This window comes from Lithobates pipiens, unplaced genomic scaffold (assembly GCF_037356315.1).
Source record: "Lithobates pipiens isolate NorthernLeopardFrog02 unplaced genomic scaffold, aLitPip1_a1.2 Scaffold_1, whole genome shotgun sequence".
In the NCBI taxonomy this organism is placed as follows: domain Eukaryota; kingdom Metazoa; phylum Chordata; class Amphibia; order Anura; family Ranidae; genus Lithobates; species Lithobates pipiens.
Window position 1 is genome coordinate 133863038 of NW_027507685.1, and position 22303 is coordinate 133885340.

A 22303-nucleotide genomic window follows, 5' to 3' on the forward strand; every position below is an offset into this window, starting at 1 on the left:
ATTCTAGACTTTAGGACAAATAATTTAAAGTCAGAAAAAAACAAACATAACGAGACAGACAAAGACAAAGCATTCGAAGGTAGATTTGGGGGAAGAGTTAGGAAGCCCTGTTAAGGTAAAAGAATTTAGTGGGTTACGTAGACCTCATGCCTCAACAATGTGGTAGCCATTTTGTATGCCTAAACTATATTCAAAATATTGTAGCCTAGGTCTCAGTTGCTTTTTCATGAATAATGTATCTGCCTGAGAAATAGATGCCAGAAATGGCCCCTTAACGTTGGCTCAGAAACAGCATCTACAACGTGGTGTTTCAAGAAGCCAACTTGTAACTGAACAGAAGGGGGCAACAGTGAGCTAGTGAGAGTAAAACATAATATGGACATGGCATTGGTTGGGATGGGGTATGTTGGGGTGGGATGGGCAGGGGGGCAATGAGAGTGGGTCAAGGACTAACTCTGATCTGTTTTATGCCACTCTCACAAACTGTAGAATATCACAGTGCCCCCTAGAGTCAGAATAGAAGTTAGCATGTGCTGTTGCTGGATCATTGTCAGTCAACGACCTGATATTTTGGCTTTTCAAGGGATACAGTCATCAGAAAGAGAGCATTAAGGTCTAACCCAAAACCAGAAATGTATCTACAATCCACAAAAGCTATCCAAACCTCAAGATGTTACTGGATACTATTATAAATAAACTGGGTGGTGATTTAATATTACCACATACTGGATAGTATTTAATATATTTTGCTGCCCATAAATGCTTTGCCTTCTTCTGTGTCCCTCTTTGATATAGTTTCACTTCATAACTGGAGCCCACCTCCCCTGACTTCATAACTAAACCCTGACAACTGCCACTCTACTGTCCAATTGTCCAGTAAGGCACTCTAATTGAACAGGGAAAAAGCAGTTGGTGGAGCTTAGCTATTAAAGTGGAAGTAAACTCCCCTATCGTTTTCAGCCAAGGAAGCTGCCATCTTTGCCTCTGTTTAATCTTCAACTGCTATGATGCTGCAAATGTGATTTGTTATGACACCAGCCATTGGATGGTTTGATAGTTTGTCTGAGAGCACAGTCAATGTGCAGTTAGCATTCCCGGCATGCCTTTTTTTTTAACTGTTTAAATCAATGGGTTTACTTCCACTTTAAGTCAGGAAAAGTCAGATTCCTGTATCAAAGTAGAACTAGAACCATTGATTTAACCGTTTAAAAAAACAGTTACATTCCCAGCACGTGCCAGGAATGTAAGTGTCACATTGGTTGTGCTCTCAACCCAACTGTTAAACCATCAAAAGGCTGCTATAACTGATAAAATGTGCAGCATCATGACAGCTGAAGATCAAACAGAGGCCAAGATGGCAGCTTCTTTGGCTGGAAAAAATAGGAGGGTTTTGTTCCACCTTAAAGTGAAACTAAATTAGAGAGGGGTACAGAGGGGGTATTTTCTGTAAATGCCAGGTATCTAGTGGTGTAGTATCTGGTTAGGCAGGGTTTTTGCATTATATTAATTTAGGGATGAAAAAAGTTAAAAACAACAATACAAAATCATTATACTTGTTTAGTTAGATATTACATAGGATAACAATGATATGAAGAATGTAGCAATCAATCAGAATGCTGCAATAATCGAACTCAGTTACATTTGGACACCAATATTGCTCTTTTGCATTGCCTCACTGAATATGCCGGTATGACTGTATCCCTTGAAGAATAGATTAGAAGGTTTGATGGAACCCTGGTTATGCACTAAAGGTTGGTGTTGTCAACATTTTTTAGATGTATGCTGTATTAATCAAACTTATACACTAGTAACAGTAATCTATGCAGACTGGACTAGACTGTAATCATTCTCACTCTGAATTAATTTTAGCTTTAGGTGAGACTATGACCAACATGAACCAAAACTCAAGTTTTACCAGCAGTGATATCTCTCTTTGCCCACCCCCCCACCCTGCCCCATTTTTCAGAAAAAGAAAAAGAAAGGTCATCAATGGAATCGTTGCCATGTTATAGGAATCAGATAGGCTTTAAGTGGCATAATTCCCTATGGACATTCCATGAGGCATGGCCTGGTGGAAGACCTCGCTTTTATGGAAGGCAGGCATGTAAAGTGCAGGGTTGGAACCCAGGGATGTTGGGGCAAAACCTTGAGATGCCATCACCTGAGACAGGGCAAAATGGCCTGCATTTGGAGGTGAGAGGGACTGGACAACATCGTAGGCTTCTCCACCATTTTCCCTGAGGTAGGGGTGCACCTGCCGTTTTCCTTTCTGCCGACGGTTACAAAACCAGACTCTGACAACCTGTGAACAGATGAACACATAGTTAAAAAGTCAATGTTAAAATAAAGGACCTACAATTCTAGATTCTAGTAGTTTAGCAGATAGGCAACATGGTTCAGATTTTTAGAGACTGGAAACAAAAACTGTGAAATAGGTCTTTAAGGGGAATATGCAAGAAAAATGCTTATTAACAGGGATGTTAATGGTAGAATTCCTACACTTGATATCCAGAGCCTGCCTCAGCCATTATGAGGATCCCACTCTCCTTGTTATTTGTAATTTTATATTGCGGATGATGTAACAGAATGAGTGGGGGCATTATAAAGTGCCAAATTACATCAACAACTCGTTGGGCAGAAAAGTGTTTTTAAACTATAACAGAAGATCTCATTATTACAAGCTTAAAAATAAAAATAAAAAAATAAAACAGAGGGTGACCTAGCTTAACAGGTATCCAATCTCTAACTGAAAGATTACTTTTGGTTAGACTAAATATCTACTTCATTGCTAGCATTTAACTGGCTAAGAAGAGCTTTTATGTAATAGTGCATCTATCTGTTTTATACAGCACCTGCCCTCTTTGTAGCAAATATAGACATGGATTCAGTCCAAGTGCCTCCTGCTATGGCCCATGTTACTTGTTCAAAACCTAGGCCTGTATAGACATAGAGGTTGATTTACTAAAACTGGAGAGCAGAGAATGTGGTACAGGCATGCATGGTAGCCAATCAGCTTCTAACTTCAGTATGTTCAATTAGGCTGTGACAAAAAAAAAAAAACTGTAAGCTGATTGGTTTCTATGCAGAGCTGCACCAGATTTTGCACTCTCCAGTTTTAGTAAAGCAACCCCATAGCGTTCTCTTTATTGCTCTTTCCTTCTTCTCTCCAGATTTAAAGAACACTATTGAATGAAAAAATGTGCCTTTGAATCAAACTTATCTACCATCATTGGCATTATCATTAGTAAGACTGATACCCCTCCCATCAGCTCTGTCCTCCCCTGCTGCCATGGCAATAGCCTACATATTGAACAGCCGTTAGAGCTGAAAAACAACTCAGCAGATATTTAAGTAAAACTCAATGCAAAACTTTTTTAATTTTGGATGGAGTAAGGGAGGGTATAACCCCTGGCAATTTATTTTTTGCCATTGGTATGGTATAGTATAAACATAGAGTTGTGGTGCCATGGTTAAACCAACTATTGTACAACAGTAAAATAATTGAACTAGGTATACTTACATCTTTATCCATGTTTAGTTCCCTGGCAATCTGGGATATCTCTTGTGCACCAGGCTTTGAGCAGTGCATGAAATAATTCTCCAAACTGCGTTTGACATTGTTCTCAATACTTGTTCGATGCTTTCGCTTCTGGATCTGAGGCAAAACTGGTCCCCGACTGATGAGCTAAAGAGCCAAAGAAGAGAGTGTTATGGTTACATACTCGCTCCTCTTTTCCAGATTCTGAAACCTGCACTTCTAACTATGTAGGTCTCTTGTATCATAAGGGTGGCTGTTCATAAGCCCAAGCATTCTTTGCAACAGCTGAATGAGGATATATAGGTATTCTGCAATGGGCACTAAAAGTACTGTTGGCATTCAAGGGTGTTTGCTATCACACACACACACACACACACACACACACACACACACACACACACACACACACACACACACACACACACACACACACACACACACACACACACACACACACACACACACTTTTTTCTTTTCTATAGAGAAAAGACATGGGATTGCAGCTATATATGTCACATTTACTCATTGGCTGAGGGGACATTTTGGAAGGTCCTGATGCTGATGCAATGTACTGGAACCAGCAGTGTTCTCACATCTGTGGAAACCCAGGATGGCTGCCATATGGGAATACCTATCAATCAGGCAGGTCAAAAGTTGCCAGTTACCATTATTCTCCCTTCACTTACCATTTACACTATAACAATTACCATTTACAGCCAAGCTGGACTTACAAGTATATAGATCTGTTTGTAGGGCTCCAAGGATGATTTGCTCTGTAGGCTTTTGGATAGTGGCTACCCAGCTGAATGTTATTGTTGCTTATCAGGTGTCTGCAATGGTCAGGGGTAGCCCACATGAATATCATCACCCAATTTAATAGAAATCTTATGAAATAGTAAATAGGCTATACATACTACTTAGTTGATATTTGCACTGTTCTCACTAGCAATTTCTTATTTGAAAGGCAATATCTTGGAAACTCCATAGTTAAGTTCTCCCAACTAAAGTTTCTGTCTTTTCTCACTCCACTTTCAAGTCTCAAACTTCAAGAGTCTCAGATGCCCTCATACTAGTCAAAGCAGGTGGAAAGACCTAATCATACAAGTGCAAACATCTGATTACAAGAATCTTCTTAAAAAGATCTTGCCAGCTGAGTCCACCCACCAGACTCAACCAAATGCTAAAATATCAGTTTTGGATGGCCTTACTCTTCCACTTTGTCATACAAGCCCTTTTCTTAACCCATTTATGATGATGTAGTTACCTCCTGCATGTCCACTCTTGTGTCCACTTCCTGCAGCCAGCTGCCTAGTAGCGGTTTAAGCTTGCACATGTTTTTAAAGCTTAGTTGTAGAGACTCAAATCGGCAGATGGTCGTCTGACTAAACGTTTTGTCTATGAGAGAGAATAGGAAAGAGAGGTTTCAGTTTCAAACAGCTTTAAACAATGCTCTCTTGCAGTTTATTATAGAATTCCTCATAGGTAACCTTACTATAAAGAAGTCCTAGGGCATAGCCAACATCTGCTTGTGTGTAGCCATGAGTGATCCGTTTGTGTTTCAGATCCTTGGCAAACTGTTCCATCTCTGCAGATGTCGGGATTTCCTGCAAGACATCACAAAAAAAATTACTGAGAGATATTCAACTTTGAATAGCTGAAGATATCAACTGTAAATTTAATGACAACAAATAGCAATACTGAAGGATACACATACGATGGGTATAGCAACGAGCAAAGGAAATAAAACAATTTTTCATTATTCACATTATGGGCTTGCAAAAAATTTAGGCTGCAAAAAATTCAGGCTGCAAAAAGGATATTTACTAATGCTATTATGAATAACGAACTGAAAACTTAGTTTTCAGATTTATTTAACATTCTAACCCGAGGGTACTTTGAGCCACACCTGGCTTTAATCATTTTTATTTTGGTGGATTCAGGTGCAGTTTTATGTAATGACTTCTGAAAATGCTGACAACAGAAATATTGATCATAGCACATAGCATTGGTTGCTGTACAATGACCAACTTAGCTCTGTGAGCAGAGGACACAAAGTTCTCAGGAGCTAATGACGTTGTGAACACCTGCAAAAAAAAACATACTTTATTCATTTAGAAATGGATCTTTTTGCGTATTTTGTAAATGTTGCTTTAATATAACATAATCAAGTGCTCAGTGAAACGCAAGAAAACAAAGTTGGGGGCTCAAAGCTAGATGGTGTCATGATAGCACAAGAAGATCAGGTGTTTAGATGGAACCACTTTAAGAGACGTCAAACCAGCTAGAAGGCTAGAAGCAATATGAGGAGCACAATAAAGATGGAGATCATTTAACAAAAAAAAAATTTTTATGGGATGCCATGAAACATAGAAGAATGAGTAGCATACAGATTAAAGAGGAGCTGCACCTAAAAAAAAAAAATTAAAAGCCAGCAGCTACTAATATTGCAGCTGCTGACTTTTAATAATATCACACTTACCTGTCCCAGGTTCCAGCGATGTCGGCGGCAGATGACGAGCGATCGCTCGTCTCGCTGCAGCCACCGCCGCCATCCTCTGTCAGGGAATCGGGAAGTGAAGCATGAGGGCTTCACTGCCCGGTTCCCTACTGCGCATGCGCGAGTTGCGCTGCGCTTCTCTTATGGTCCCCCGCTGTGTCTCTGGGAACTGTGTGTTTCCCAGAACACAACGGGGGGGGGGGGGGTGGGGGCGGAGCGATGCGGGGGTCTGCGTCGGTCTGGCCGGAAGTGGGTGCAGTTACCTGGCAACTGCACCCCCCTCCCCCCCGAAAGGTGCCGATTGTGGCACCGGAGGGGGGGGAGGGATAATACTAACGGAACTTCCCCTTTAGGATGAAGAACCGCTTTAAGTGGGCCATTAAGTTTGCCCAGTTTTTTTTTTTATTTATTTATTTATTAGTTGACTGATTAATTAATTAATTTGTTGGTCTGAGTATAGATCTATGTGTATCCCAAGTATGTTTGAATCCACTTGCTGTTGACTGACTCACTACCTCTCTTGGATAGTCTAGTCCAGGGATATGCAATTAGCGGACCTCCAGCTGTTGCAAAACTACAAGTCCCATCATGCCTCTGCCTCTGGGTGCATTGCTTGTGGCTGTCAGAGTCTTGCTATGCCTCATGGGACTTGTAGTTCTGCAACAGTTGGAGGTCCGCTAATTGCATATCCCAAGTCCCATAGTCCAAGCATCAACCACTTTTAGGGTTCATTTTTAACTTGCCTCCTGCTAAACGCAAGTTAACAGAATCTAGAGCTTAAAGCAACATGGAGTCAGTATAATAGTGGCTAAATATAACAAGATCTAAGTAGCTCATGGCCACACACACTGACCAACAAAATGATGGATAAATTAAACCAAGATGGAGTCACCTTAACACAACAATAAAAATACATAATTAAATGTGAACAAATTGTTCATTACATAATGTAGTCTCTTTGCAAAACGTTTGCAAGATGAAGTCCTCTTGATACAACATGATTAGATAGTACCCATAAGGTCAAGTCCATCGCTAAACTTTATTAAGGATTAAAAATGTAATAAACAAGATCCAATGTCACATGCAATATGGGACTTGTCCTATTATAGGGTACTTCAGTCAACACAAAGTGAAATTATGGAATTTCAACTCAGAAGCTCATTAAAAAAGTAAATAATTAAAGCAAATGCGCATTCAATGTTATCAGTTGAATTCAGTCTACAAGATTAGGAGTTCAATCTAGCATTGAGTCTGTTATATCCAGTAATATCAGGAGCCCAATAGTACAATAGGGTCCCTGTCCTCTACAAAAGCAGGACTATCTACACGGTCAAGTCAAGATTGCAAGATCAAATATTCAAAACAAGATGGAGTCACTTATGTCTATAAGTTCACTATATAATGAGCTTATTGTAGGATGTACTCATAAAAATGTATAAACATCACATCATAAAACAGGATGGAGTCACTTTAGTCTATAAGATCATAATATCATGAGCTTATTGTAGGATGTAATCATACAAATGTATAAACATCAGAATCATAAAACAAGATGTAGTAGCACAACTTGGAGATGAACACAACTTTGATTCAAGTATTTTACACTTCACTAGCTAGGCTGAATATGTTTGTTCCTTCCATAAAATCCAGGAGTTATGGTACACCAGTCCAGTAGGCTTCCTGTGAAGCACACCTCCTGGATTTTATAAGAGGAATAAATGTCCAACAAGATAGAAAAATCCATCCCAGACACAAAAAAATTGAATCCGACAAATATGGATTCACTGAAGCCTACAAGACTTCGGTTGAAGGTGACTTCTGCTAAAGCTATGAGTTGCTGGGTTTCCAAACATTTAGGTCCGTATTTTCAGACCCAGGAACAAGACAAATTAGCAGTCAGGATTCTATTTGTAAATTATACATTAGACATTGGGAAGTCACCGACCCGGAGAAGCAGAGATGATGTGCACTTACCTCCTCAATGTCACTGCAGATGCCCTCGCTGCCCCCGCTGGAGATGCTCCGGGGCGTGCCATTGTTGTGTACGCTGGAGACCGGGCTGGTAGAACTACTACAGCGGCTGGTATCCAGGCTGGAGAGCCCACTCTCTCCCGTCGGGCTCTGGTTCTGGGAATACTGCTGTACCGGGATGGGTTTCACACTGGCTTGGGGCTTGTTGGCTGCGGTGGTGCCCGGGTTTGACCAGAAGGTACCACCGCCCCAAGCCTGGGCATAGTAGGTTGCTCCCATGGCATTGTGCGGCTGCGGGTTGAGTTTGGCTATTGGGGATTCTTCTTTCATTTCCGGCTCCGGCTCTCTATCTTTTTTCGGGTCCCTCTCTGCGTCTTCTGGGTTTGTCATCTGTTGTATTTCCTGCTGGTCACAATGAATGGTCATCTGGCTGGTCGCGTCCATCTGTGCCAAGTGGTTCCAGGGCAACGCCTGTGCCATACAGTCCCCCACAGCCTGCAACCCGAGGTCCCCATAGTCAGATTTGACGGTGGAGAAGGGGAAAAAGCTCTGGGAGTGGTGTGGGTGCCCGAGGCCGGTGTAGCTGCCCATGTTATACTGACAATTAGTATCTTGCATCAGACCCGAGTTGTGAGCAAAGCCTTGGAAGGTCTGCTGGTTGTACATGGTGAGAAAAGCCTTTGAACCCAAACCTAATTTTAGGACTTAGCTGGAGTTGGGTCTACTGTTGGCTTGTAGATCCACCAAACATCTTCAAAAGTTGCAGCCAAGGACCAGCTGATGCTTACAGCCCCATGCAGAAGGTCTTCCTTTGCCACTTTGGGAACTCTTCACATGTGGATTAGTAAAAGTTCCATAAAGTTATCAATGCTAGTAGAAAAATTGTTAGATCTAAGCCTTCCTTTCAGAGGGTCTCCAGGAGTGACTTGTAGTCTTAAGCTGGAGGTCCCTGGTTGGGAAGTTGTTTGTACTGTAGCTCAACTGGTTGTAATCTAATTCATTATGGTGGCTGTCCCTACACTAGCCTAGGCAAAAGACCCCTCCCCCTTAGGTCCATGCTAATTACCCTTCCAGGTGATTTGGCCAGGAAAACAAAAAAAAGGCTCACCAAGGACCATGAATAGGGTCAAGTTGAAGTAAGACATGGAACTAATAAGTAGAAAAAAAATTGAACTTGTATTTAGGGGTTATGATCATGTATGGATGTTAGGACCCCCAGTCTAGAAGTGAAAGCAAGTGATCACATTAACAATGGAACAACCCTGAAGTGTAATTTGTCAGGTTTGTACATGATTTCACATATACATAGGAATACAGACTCCACAGAGGCATATGAATATTCAGCAGCTCTGTGTTTTACACACTACAGCCCCTAAATTCTAAGTCATCAGTCTTAACATTTCCCAAACATTAGAGGTTATAAAGCCATTGAGAATGGGTAATGAGGCAGGGGAGCTCTGACCTGTGCCAAAATGGGCATAGGAAATGTTCACATCTACCTGCTAATGTCAGTAACATCAGTATTATACACACCATAGATAGTAGACAAAAGGCAGGTGTACAACAGAAAGTCAGATACTTACCAGTAGGTTTTATTTAATACTGACACTTTTATTGTAGTACTTTACATTAAAACACACATATCTGTCTCTGTTCTGAAGGAGCTTCCCAGTCTAATGAACCAACCAAAGTTAGATAGGCACACATTTTAGTGCTAGTGTGGGTGAAAGCCTGTTAACATAGTAATATATTTTTAGAATGTTGAAGAAAACTGTCTCCCCTGTATTGCGAGCTCCATTTGCCTTTACCATCAAGCTGTAGAGTTGCCTATTTGTATGTTAACCTTCAATAAAAACATTGAAACAGAATGTTGAAGAAAACCATGGCTCCAGGAAGTAACCCATACATACAACTGGGGAGCAAAAAAACTCCACCAATACTCTAAGCTAGGTTGGTATTTTTAACTAGCCCTTTAATGTTTTCTCAAGATAACAGCTATGCTTGTTGGGAGAGTGGTCTCACAGTTAATATGTACATATGGCCATAGATGCTAGATAGTGGCAGACGTGCCTCTATACTTCACTACTAAACATTATTGTTTGAAGACCTGTGAGTAGATATAACATGAAGTAATCAAGTTCTGATGGTGGCTTGCTGGAATCAAGTAAACCTTGTAAAGGAGTCCTTTGAAGCCCTTTCCAGTTCACTTCTCCTTACCTCTTGTTTTTGGTCCTAGAGTTCCCATCAACATTATGGGGTTGATTTACTAAAACTGGAGAGTGCAAAATCTGGTGCAGCTGTGCATGGTAGCCAATCACCTTCTAACTTTAGCTTGTTCAATTAAGCTTTGGCAATTAAATCTGGAATCTGGTTTCTATGGAGAGCTGCACCAGATTTTGCAATCTCCAGTTTTAGTTAATCAACCCCTTTGAGTCCCTTACCCATCCCTCGTGGTAAGGAATAGACCAACAAGTAGGGTTTTCTGTATTTATAATGGGCTATGTCACTATGACATAGTTGCCTTTTTTTTTTTATTTTAAAAGTCTGTTATCCCATTCTGTTGGTGACCTTACCTGGGCATGGGGCTGACATTATGAAAAGAACATGGGCAGAAGGTATGCTAGATGCATTACACATAGGAAGTGACCAAGTAAGGGTTGCAAAAGACCCTTAATGACAATCCTAAGCAAACTGGGTTGCCTGGTTGAGTAAATTAACTTTGGGGCAGCCATATATGATGCATATTTGGTTCTGAGAATTTTTTTTTCTCATTATTACTCATATGCATATTTTACAGGTGTGTCTGTATATTTGGTAGAGAGCCCTGATCAAGGGGAAAGAGAAATAAAGGAGAATGCAGCATCTGTTTGCTTTTATGCTGGAGTCCTGTGCTGCATGGAAGAGCAACCAACATGGGGATTACCTTAAGTTGCATATTTATAATTATGGAGGCTGCAGGGAAAGATTTTAAGGAAAATAGTTGTCTGGGAAAAAAAACATCCTTGGCCCTATCCTTTCTCTGATTAATTGAGCAAGGGGCATCTGCAGAACAGGGTGCACTTATTGTGTTTCTATCTGCCTGTAAGCATTCATCCAAAATTCCCAATATTTATGGGTCCATCATTTTGTACCACATTCGGGCAGTAGTCTTAAATTCCAATTGTCACTTAGACTCTAGCGCCCTTTAGTTGTCTTTAGATGTTGAAAGGCCAGGACTAGACATAGAAAATCTTATTAGGACCTGATAACAGGACCCAGTCTTGACAAGAGGCCCCGCTCGTGCCACTGTTTGTTCAGCTTTCTGTCTCAAGTCGCCTTGGTAGTGGGGGGTGAGATAAGGATAGGATAATTGGCTTTGTAAGGTTTTTTTTTGCTATTTGGGAAGACCAAGATCATGGCTTCCCCTGGCCCACACTAACCAAGAGGGGGTAAAATAGATTATTAACAGGTTTTCTTTGTTAATGGAGGTCAACTAAACTTATTAAGGCACGTTAAGTGGCCTTAATCATGTTATCACTTCTAGAGCTGTGCTGCAGAACCATTTGGAAGGCTATATAATCCTATCCCCTGTAGACTTTTGTAAAAATATTTTGTTTATTGTGGCCACATAATGTTACACTTTGTTGACCTTGATATTTGAAAGAGATGTGGCAGATTTGAGCATTACTTTAAATAATTGGGGAAAATGGAGGATGACTAATGAATTAAAAGTGAGAATGTTCAAGTCTCTTTCATGACCACAGTTCTGGAGTCCAAAAATGATCATACAAAGTAATTACATTTTTAAAAAACTTTTATATAAATGTATGTACTTTGGGATGGCTTATTTATATATGCTAGAGCCATCACTAATGAGGCTGAAGGTTGATTGCGCCTTGTTTTTTGAAAGGAGCAGAAGCTAAGGTGGGTGGTGATAAACTCAAAAGAGTTTGCTGGGTGCACAAGCCCGAGGATTTCACGAGGTACTGAACTTCAGCATGTATAAAAAGATGCAGGTGTGTATTTATATAAAATTATTATACCTAAAGCCAATTTTTTTTATCCATTTTGGATAGAAGTGGGGATGGGGAAATGGAGGTTAAACTTCTGTTTTTTTAATGGGATCTGTGTCTCATTGAGAAGTTTTTTCTTCACTTCCTGCCTGGTAGACTCAACAGGAAGTGAGAGGATAACTTTCCAATATTGTCACAAGAACAAGTGTCCCCATTGGAAGATTTCCCCCTCCATTCTTGTTCTGGTGACTCAAATTTTTGGATTTGCCCTCACTTTTATATCCAACACTGGAACATTGGTGATTAGGACAATTAGAGGGTGAATCTACCTAATGGAAACTTGCAGCAATAAAAACCTGACATTCATTTTAACTCCTCCTCACCACTATTTTCAAATATCAGCAACAGACAGAGATGGAAAGACTGCACTAGGAACCAATTAGGGCTTTATGGCTATGCATTTGTTCTAACAGGAAGCTTGCAGACAGGAGGAGGGAGCAGAGTGAGCAAAACTGATGATTAAAGTGGAAGTAATCCCTCCTATCCTTTTCAGTCAAGGAAGCTGCCATCTTGGCCTCTAATAATTCTTCAACTGCCATAATGCTGCACATGTGATCAGTTATGACACCAGCCCTTGGATGGTTTGAAAGTTTGGTTGAAAGCACAACCAATGTGAAAGTTAGCATTTCCGGCATGCCGGTAATGTAAGTATTTTTTGAAACTGGGTTTACTCCTGCTTTAAGCAGTCTGTATCTGCTTCTTCATTATCCATTTAGTAGTTAGGGGATGGGTAGGCGACACTGGCATCTCTTTTACCTGTAAGGAAGGCTATACATTATACAATTTTTTGCTCCATTCAGTTGATGGAGAATCCCTCCTATGGTGATATTGTTTTCTGCTGGCGGGGATCCTTCCCCACTGACAGAATACAATGATCACTGCTGGCAACTATAGCTGCTGCCAGTGGTCAGGCAGAAAAAAAAACAGACAGGTTGGTTGTACTGAAGTCAATCAATGGATCGACTTTAGTACAACCAGCCTGCCCATTTACAGATCAAAATTCAGCCTGCTCCTGCTGAACCGACCAAATTTCAATTTGCCTATGGCTGGCTTAACTGAAAAAGGTGTCACCATCCTTGCTGTACTTTTAACAGAGATGTATGACTCACAAAAGTGGCTGGTCATAATGTAAATTATTTGCCAAACAAGTCCGCTCGTATGTGTGTATTTAGATGTTTGTCTGGAGTTTGGTGTTAAAATTAGATGCCCCCTAAGGTAACGTCAAGAGGAAAAATGTCGAGTGCAACACATGGCTCTGTAGCATCTTGCTGGAAGAAGCACTTTGAGCATCAAATAGTCTTCTAGAAACCTTCAGTAGACTCTAGTAATGTGTTTTACTTGAAGTAGGTCAGGTTGAGTAGCTCTTCCCACCTTCTTTGGAGGAGTTGATTGCCTTGTGCAGGATACAACAGAGGGACTCTGGCTAGTGATAGACACTTTTTTCTGTCTCCGCAGGGGGCCAGGGGCCAGAGAGCCTCAGTGGACAATTACTGTATCACTTTGATTCATTGTTACCTGGCCCTCCTTCCACCCCCCTCCATGTTGTCTCACCAACGCAGGATGTTTTGCTACCCAAAAACAAGACAGAAAACGGCTTTAAACTAGATTATCCACATTCCAACAGGCTTCTCTATTGAGAACTCGGAGCAATGGCCCCAACCTGTGACTTTGAACCTGCAGATGTGGACTGCTTGGTCCTCAGTACTGAAAGTGGTTATAATAAAGGCTTGTGGAATTTTCAGATACATTAATATAAATGTGGCTACAAAAATTAGGTATCTGAACTAACCAATCACTAACTCACTATCTATTGAGTGGCTATTTATGTCTGGGTCTGTGGGAACGGTAGGAGGTATGCAATGCATATTAACACTGAAGAAAATAACAGTGATCTGCCAAGAAGATCCAACCCAACCGTTTGATTCTTAACCTGATAGGCTTGGCCATCATAGAAGGTCTACAGACATACCAAAGTTCTCTGATCTATGACTCCAATCTGGTGTTTTTATATGTCTGTATGATTGAGAAATGATCAGGCCACACTCAAACGTACTATTATTATTAACATAGAACTATAGGCAAAACTTTTTTTCCCATTTGGGTTATAACCCCTGTGAGATTTTTAATTTTTTTTTGCCATCTGTGTTCTATTTGGGAGATTTCCCATAATTTCCTATCCTGTAGCAGAAATCCCTGCAAATTAAGGGAATTCTTAGGGATCCCCAGGTCACCAGAACTAGTGTCCCTGTTGGAAGATTTCCCCTCTATTACTTTTTTGGGGAAAACCCAAAATGTGAGATTTTATTTTACTTTTACTTTCAATGATAATGTTAAACAGGACCAATAGAGAGGGTGAAAATAGACAGCAATAAAAACTGTCAAGCGTTCCGATCCATCTCCACTTTATCCAAAACAAAAAAAAAGAAAAAGAAAAAGCTTTGCCTTTAGTTATACATTAATTTTAATTATTTATTATAAATAAAATGTAAAGCCAAATATATTATTATTTTTTTGTTTTTTTGTTTTTAGTTTGAGATAAAGCAAGGAAGAGTTAGAACCACTGTCATGTTTTTATAGTAGGGTGGGATCAAAACTCTATTTGTCATGGTGCCCATTGTCTCTGGCAAAAAATTGTTGGGAAATTTAAAATGTTACAGTTGTTACCAAAGCACAAGGTGAGGGGTAATCTTCCAGTAGGGACACCAGATCATGTCCCTTCGGATACTTTCTGACAAAAGCTGTGTACTAATGATCGGATTATCGTACAATCGTTTCGAAAGCGGTATTGTTTTATGATCGTATTTACCTTAAGGACTTTAAGACAGGAAGTATGTTACTGGCTGGGGCACCATTTGAAATAAAGGAGAAAAAAATCCTAAAAAAAGAAAAACTAACGCAGCCACCATACCTAAGGGATTTTTTATTTTATTTCCTGTTGTGACTCTAGAACAGGAAGTGAATGGTAATCATCATAACAGGACACAGACAGTTAAACACAAAAAAAACTGTTTTAACCATTTCTTCCTCTAGTCAGAACTATCTAGCTTCAAATATGCTTTAATAAAAAAAAATGTGTTAAGTATGTACTATATTAAATTCATATTTTTTTTTATATTATAATTAAATGTTAATTTGTTAATTAACATGTTTTAAGGTTTCTGTTTTATTGTACACACATTTATTTTTTGTCATCTGTAAGCAAAATATTTTTGAATATTGATCATTATGATGATTTTTTAGATTTTTAAAAATCCTAGATAATTCAACTTCAAATTTTTGCTTCCTGGTGGGTCGCCTGCCTTCAGCAGACCTCTAAGTTGTGTGCATTTGTATAATATTTGGCAGATACACAAGTTCTAAATTATCTTGCATGCTTGGGAGTCAGGACATTTCATATGGTGTGTTCTGAGACACTGCAAAGTAAAAATAAATAAATAAATCTCAGCACAATTAGGCTAAGTGCAGAAAGACAAAAAAATATTATTTTCCTAATTTATTTAAACAACCTTCAGTTTTACCTTTTATCTACTTTTTTTTTTTTTACTTTAAATTTTCTATCATATGTGTATTACAGTTTCGTTTACTGTCTTGTAGGCATGTCGCTTTTCTCTGCATTTCTTGACTTGTATTGTCCTGCCTTGTACCTATTAACACAACACTATGGACGATGAACGGGAGGGGTCACAACTATTGTATTCACGCACTTCAGCTGCGCTGAAATACAATCATTAATGTTTTGGGTTCCACGCTCTTCTCCCCAGTCCATAGTCTTACAACGCCTCTGTAAATAAGGCAGGCCTTACATTATACAATTGTCCTTTACAGTTTTCCTTTAGATTTACCAAAACCATAAAATATGAGGTCAAATCTAAACACTTCCAATTTGTATGCAACTAGGCAGGCCCTTTTACTACATAATTGAAAATTGTATAATGTATGGTCAGCTTTAGGCTGGGTTCATACTGCTGCGATGCGGGAATGCTGCGAATCCACTGCGGGTTTCCGCATCGCATGCCTCCCGGCGGCAGTTCACACTGCCCTATGCGAACTGCTGGGAGTGTCAGTGAAAAGTTAATGACACCCCCAGATCAGTTTGCATATCGCAGTGCGATCTGCACACTCGGACAGGAATTGGATCGCATGGTGTGAACACCCATGCGATCCAATTCTGCTGCGGACCAAAAAAAGGGTCCTGTGCAAGTTTGGGCCGGATGCGATGCGAATTCAGCCATACTATCCGTATGGCTGAACTCGCATCGCACAGAGATCGGATTTGTTATTGCAACTGCAGTGTGGTGCGAATCACATCCGATCTCGTCACCGCAGCAGTGTGAACCCAGCCTAAATGTTAAAATATGTAAAATGAAGAAATCAATTTATTTCTTGTATTTAGAAAACACAGTGTATGTAAAGTCAAAACTTTTTTTTTCTTAGACCCTCTGTTAAGTTTCACTGCACTCTGAACTGGTTCCAAAGGGTCAATACACCTACATCTGATGTTTTCGTTTTGTGTAAGGGCTAGCGAGAAATAGTAAAGCTGGTCAAACACAGTTAAAAGTTTATTCGATATTGTTCATGTCCCCGTTTTGAGGGGTTCCCACTCTTGCTGCTGGATTTTTTTTTTTATATTATGAAGAGTGTAACAGAAGAAGCTGAAACAAAAAAAAGGAACACCCAAAACACCCAGGTAGACAGGGGCGGACTTGACCATTCGGGCACAGACCGAGGGCCCCATGCCATGGGTGTTCACACCATGCGATCCGAGTTTGCAGATCGCACTGCGATATGCGAACTGATCTGGGGGTGTCATTAACATTTCACTGACACTCCCAGCAGTTCGCATAGGGCAGTGTGAACTGCCGCCGGGAGGCATGCGATGCGGGAACCCGCCGCGGATTCGTGGCGTTCCCGCATCGCTCCAGTGTGAACCCAGCCTAATAAGCGATCGTTTTTCTGATCGCTGTATTAGTGTCACAGGTGACGCTAGTTAGGCAGGTAGGTATTTAGGTTCGCCGCAGCTTTTTATAGCGCCAGGGACCCCCATATACTACCGCATAAAGCCCCCTGATTGCCCCCTAGTTAACCCTTTCACCAGTGATCACCATATAACTGTTACAGGTGACGCTGGTTGGTTAGTTATTTTTTTATAGTTTCAGGGCACCCGCCATTTATTACCTAATAAAGGTTTAACCCCCTGATCACCCGGCGGGTGTCATTTGTGACTGTAATAACTGTTAGGGCAGTTAGGGTTAGCCCCCTTTAGTTCTAAGGTACCCCCCTAACCCCCCCAATAAAGGTTTAACCCCGTGATCACCCCCCATCGCCAGTGTCACTAAGGCTGGGTTCACATTGCAGCGGTTTATGAGAACGGATGTGATTCGCACCGCACTGCAGTGCAAATCACATCCGATCTCTGTGCGATTCGAGTTCAGCCATACAGATAGTATGGCTGAATTCGCGTTGCACCCGCCGCAAACTCGCACGGGACCCTTTTTTTGGTCCGCAGCAGAATCGGATCGCATGGGTGTTCACACCATGCGATCCGAGTTTGCAGATCGCACTGCGATATGCGAACTGATCTGGGGGTGTCATTAACATTTCACTGACACTCCCAGCAGTTCGCATAGGGCAGTGTGAACTGCCGCCGGGAGGCATGCGATGCGGGAACCCGCCGCGGATTTGTGGCGTTCCCGCATCGCTCCAGTGTGAACCCAGCCTAATAAGCGATCGTTTTTCTGATCTCTGTATTAGTGTCACAGGTGACGCTAGTTAGGCAGGTAGGTATTTAGGTTCGCCGCAGCTTTTTATAGCGCCAGGGACCCCCATATACTACCGCATAAAGCCCCCTGATTGCCCCCTAGTTAACCCTTTCACCAGTGATCACCATATAACTGTTACAGGTGACGCTGGTTGGTTAGTTATTTTTTTATAGTTTCAGGGCACCCGCCATTTATTACCTAGTCTCACTAGTGTACCCCTAAATTTAGGGGTGTCTACTTTCCAAAATGGGGTCATTTGGGGGGGGTTTGTGCCATCTTGGCATTTTATGGCCTTCAAAACTGTAACGCCCTTAGAAAGCCTGAAGGCGGTGCTTGGTTTTCGGGGCCCCGTACGCGGCTAGGCTCCCAAAAAGTCCCACATATGTGGTATCCCCGTACTCAGGAGAAGCAGCAGAATTTATTTTGGGGTGTCATTTCACATATGCCCATGGCATGCGTGAGCAATATATCATTTAGTGACAACTTTGTGAAAAAAAAAAAAAAAAAGTTTGTAATTTTCCCGCAACTTGTGGCAAAATATAAAATATTCCATGGACTCAACATGCCTCTCAGCAAATAGCTTGGGGTGTCTACTTTCTAAAATGGGGTCATTTGTGGGGGTTTTGTGCCATCTTGGCATTTTATGGCCTTCAAAACTGTAATAGGTAGTGAGGAGTGAAGTCAAATATTTACGCCCTTAGAAAACCTGAAGGCGGTTCTTGGCTTTCGGGGCCCCGTACGCGGCTAGGCTCCCAAAAAATCCCACACATGTGGTATCCCCGTACTCAGGAGAAGCAGCAGAATTGATTTTGGGGTGTCATTTCACATATGCCCATGGCATGCGTGAGCAATATATCATTTAGTGACAACTTTGTGAAAAAAAAATAAAAAAAAATTAAAGTTTGTAATTTTCCCGCAACTTGTGGCAAAATATAAAATATTCCATGGACTCAACATGCCTCTCAGCAAATAGCTTGGGGTGTCTACTTTCTAAAATGGGGTCATTTGTGGGGATTTTGTGCCATCTTGGCATTTTATGGCCTTCAAAACTGTAATAGGTAGTGAGAAGTGAAATCAAAAATTTACGCCCTTAGAAAGCCTGAAGGCGGTGCTTGGGTTTCGGGGCCCCGTACGCGGCTAGGCTCCCAAAAAGTCCCACATATGTGGTATCCCCGTACTCAGGAGAAGCAGCAGAATTTATTTTGGGGTATCATTTCACATATGCCCATAGCATGTGTGAGCAATATATCATTTAGTGACAACTTTGTGTAAAAAAAAATAAAAAAATTTTTTTTGTCATTATTCAATCGCTTGAGGCAAAAAAATAAAATATTCAATGGGCTCAACATGCCACTTATCAATTTCCTTAGGGGGTCTACTTTCCACAATGGGGTCATTTGGGGGGATTTTGTACTGCCCTGCCATTTTAGCACCTCAAGAAATGAGATAGGCAGTCGTAAACTAAAAGCTGCGTAAATTCCAGAAAATGTACCTTAGTTTGTAGATGTGACAACTTTTGCGCAAACCAATAAATATACAGTTATTGACTTTTTGTTTACCAAAGACATGTGGCTGAATACATTTTGGCCTAAATGTATGACTAAAATTGAGTTTATTGGATTTTTCTAATAACAAAAAGTAGAAAATATCATTTTTTTCTAAATTTGCGGTCTTTTTACGTTTATATCGCAAAAAATAAAAATCGCAGAGTCAGTCAAATACCTTTAAAAGAAAGCTCTATTTGTGGGAAGAAAAGGACGCAAATTTCGTTTGGGTACAACATTGCATGACCGCGCAATTACCAGTTAAAGCAGTGCAGTGCCAAAGTGTAAAAAGACCTCTGGTCATTTACCAGCAAAATGGTCCGGTCTGAAAGTGGTTAAAGGCCTTTTCCTGCCAGCTGCCTGCCACACCAAGCACTAAGGTGCAAAGGTGTGTGTGTAAGGGGACACTGATAAAAGGTGACACACCAGGGGGGCTCTGCCATAAAGTAGGACTCTGATGTGAGCGTGGCACTCACGCTGACTGCTGTACTCTATATGCTTTGTTTGTTACTTACTCCTGGCATGGCGACCACCTGTAAGCCTGGGGGCCCCATAATCTTCTATTGCCCAGGGGCCCCATGAGTTGTCAGTCCGCCCCTGCAGGTAGACATGACTAAAGTCTGGAATCATGGCAAGAAGATTTTATTGTTGCGATAACTAAGGCCTCTTTCACACGGGGCGGATCAGTAAAGATCCGCCCCGTGATGATCCGCTCGCTCAACGGGGATCGCTCCGTTGTCCCCGCTGAGCCGGCTGCGGACAGGGCGGTCTCCGCACACTGTGCGGGGACCGCCCTGTCAGCTCTCCGCTCTCCTCTATGGGGATCGGACGAGCACGGACCGTGTGTCCGTGTTCATCCGATCCGCTCTGCAGACGGATAGAAAAATAGGATTTTCCTCCGTCTGCAGAATCGGACATTTGCGGAGGCGGACAATAGCGGGTGTCTGCGGATGCTCATCCGCAGACACCCGCTATCCCATAGGGATGAATGGATGTCCGTATTTCATCCGCAAACGGATGGATGAAATACGGACATACCATCAGCATGTGTGAAAGGGGCCTAAGACACATAGCAAACCAGAGACATACTCAGCCCCCCAGGTTCTACACCTTCCTGTTACTGATTTAGGCAACCAAGTGATCTTTTTGTAGAAGGGAGAATATACAAATCTGGCACATTTGTTACATTGATTGGGGAACATATTTAAATTATGGGCCAAGTTACCCTGGTTTGGGGTCTTGTGACCCAAGTTTGGGGTTGGCGCACATGGTGGGTTATCCCCTCCAAATGTATTTTAAGTTGATATATATCTTCCTCTCTTACAATAGAGTCCTGGTGGAATTCTTCCAGTGGTCCCCTTGAGTGGCTTCTCTACTGATCTGGGGGCCACCTAAAAATATTGTCTGAAAACAGGGAGTGCCATATACAGTGCCTTGCAAAAGTATTCACCCCCCTTGGCTTTTTACCTATTTTGTTATATTTACATTTTTGTTACATACAGCCTTTAAATGATTTTTTTAAATCTGAATTATATGTGATGGATCAGAACACAATAGTCTAAGTTGGTGAAGTAAAATGAGAAAAATATATACATAAAACTATTTGTAAAACCTTTGTTATGAAGCCCATAAAAAGCTCCGGAGCAACCAATTACCTTCAGAGGTCACATAATTAGTGAAATGGTGTCCACCTGTGTGCAATCTAAGTGTCACATGATCTGTCATTACATATATACACACCTTTTTGAAAGGCCCCAGAGGCTGCAACACCTAAGCAAGAGGCACCACTAACCACTGTCATGAAGACCAAGGAACTCTCCAAACAAGTAAGGGACAATGTTGTTGAGAAGTCAGGGCTAGATTATAAAACAAAAATATATAAATCTTTGAGGATCCCTAGGAGCACCATCAAATCTATCATAACCAAATGGAAAGAACATGGCACAACAGCAAACCTGCCAAGAGACATCCGCACACCAAAACTCATGGATCGGGCAAGAAGGGCATTAATCGGAGAGGCAGCACAGAGACCTAAGGTAACCCTGGAGGAGCTGCAGGGTTCCATAGCAGAGACTGGAGTATCTGTACATAGGACGACAAAAGGCTGTATGCTCCATAGAGTTGGGCTTTATGGCAGAGTGGCCAGAAGAAAGCCATTACTTTCAGCAAATAACAAAGTGGCATGTTTTGAGTTTGCAAAAAGGCATGTGGGAGACTGGCAAAATGTATGGAGGAAGGTACTCTGGTCTTATGAGACTAAAATTTTACTTTTTGTCCATCAAAGAAAACGTTATGTCTGGCGCAAACCCAACACATCACATCACATCACCCAAACACCCCCCTCCCCACAGTGAAACATGGTGGTGGCACCATCATGCTGTGGGGATATTTTTAAGCAGTCAGGACTGGGAAACTGTTCAGAGATAAGGAAAAGATGGATGTTGCTAAATACAAGGATATTCCTGAGCAAAACCTGTACCACTGTGTGTGTTATTTGAAGCTAGGATGGAGGTTCACCTTCCAGCAGGACAATGACCCCAAACACACTGCTAAAGCAACACTTGAGTGGTTTAAGGGGAAACATGTAAATGTGTTGAAATGGCCTAGTCAAAGCCCAGACCTCAATCCAATAGGAAATCTGTGGTCAGACTTAAAGATTCCTGTTCACAAGCACAAACCATCCAAGTTGAAGGAGCTGGAGCAGTTTTGCAAGGAAGAATTGGCAAAAATACCAGTGGTAAGATGTGGCAAGCTCATAGAGACTTAACCAAAGCAACTTGGAGCTGTGATAGCTGCAAACGGTGGCTCTACAAAGTATTGACTTTAGGGGGTGAATAGTTATGCACGTTGACTTTTTTTGTTATTTTTCCTATTTATTGTTTGCTTCACAATAATAAAAAAAAAATCTTCAAAGTTGTGGGCATGTTCTGTAAATTAAATGA

The 22303-nt window shown here is 41.3% G+C and overlaps 1 protein-coding gene across 1 annotated transcript; it reads right to left on the reverse strand.

The window, feature by feature from the left end:
- Positions 1-1960: 1960 nt before the first annotated feature.
- LOC143987402 (POU domain, class 5, transcription factor 1.2-like) lies at positions 1961-8672 on the reverse strand. Its single transcript, XM_077486090.1, has 5 exons — positions 8010-8672; positions 5031-5142; positions 4803-4933; positions 3521-3685; positions 1961-2302 (listed from the first exon to the last, which is right to left on the reverse strand). Exons 1-5 carry the CDS (start codon positions 8670-8672, stop codon positions 2027-2029), a joined length of 1347 nt encoding a protein of 448 aa, XP_077342216.1. The 3' UTR covers positions 1961-2026.
- Positions 8673-22303: the final 13631 nt, after the last annotated feature.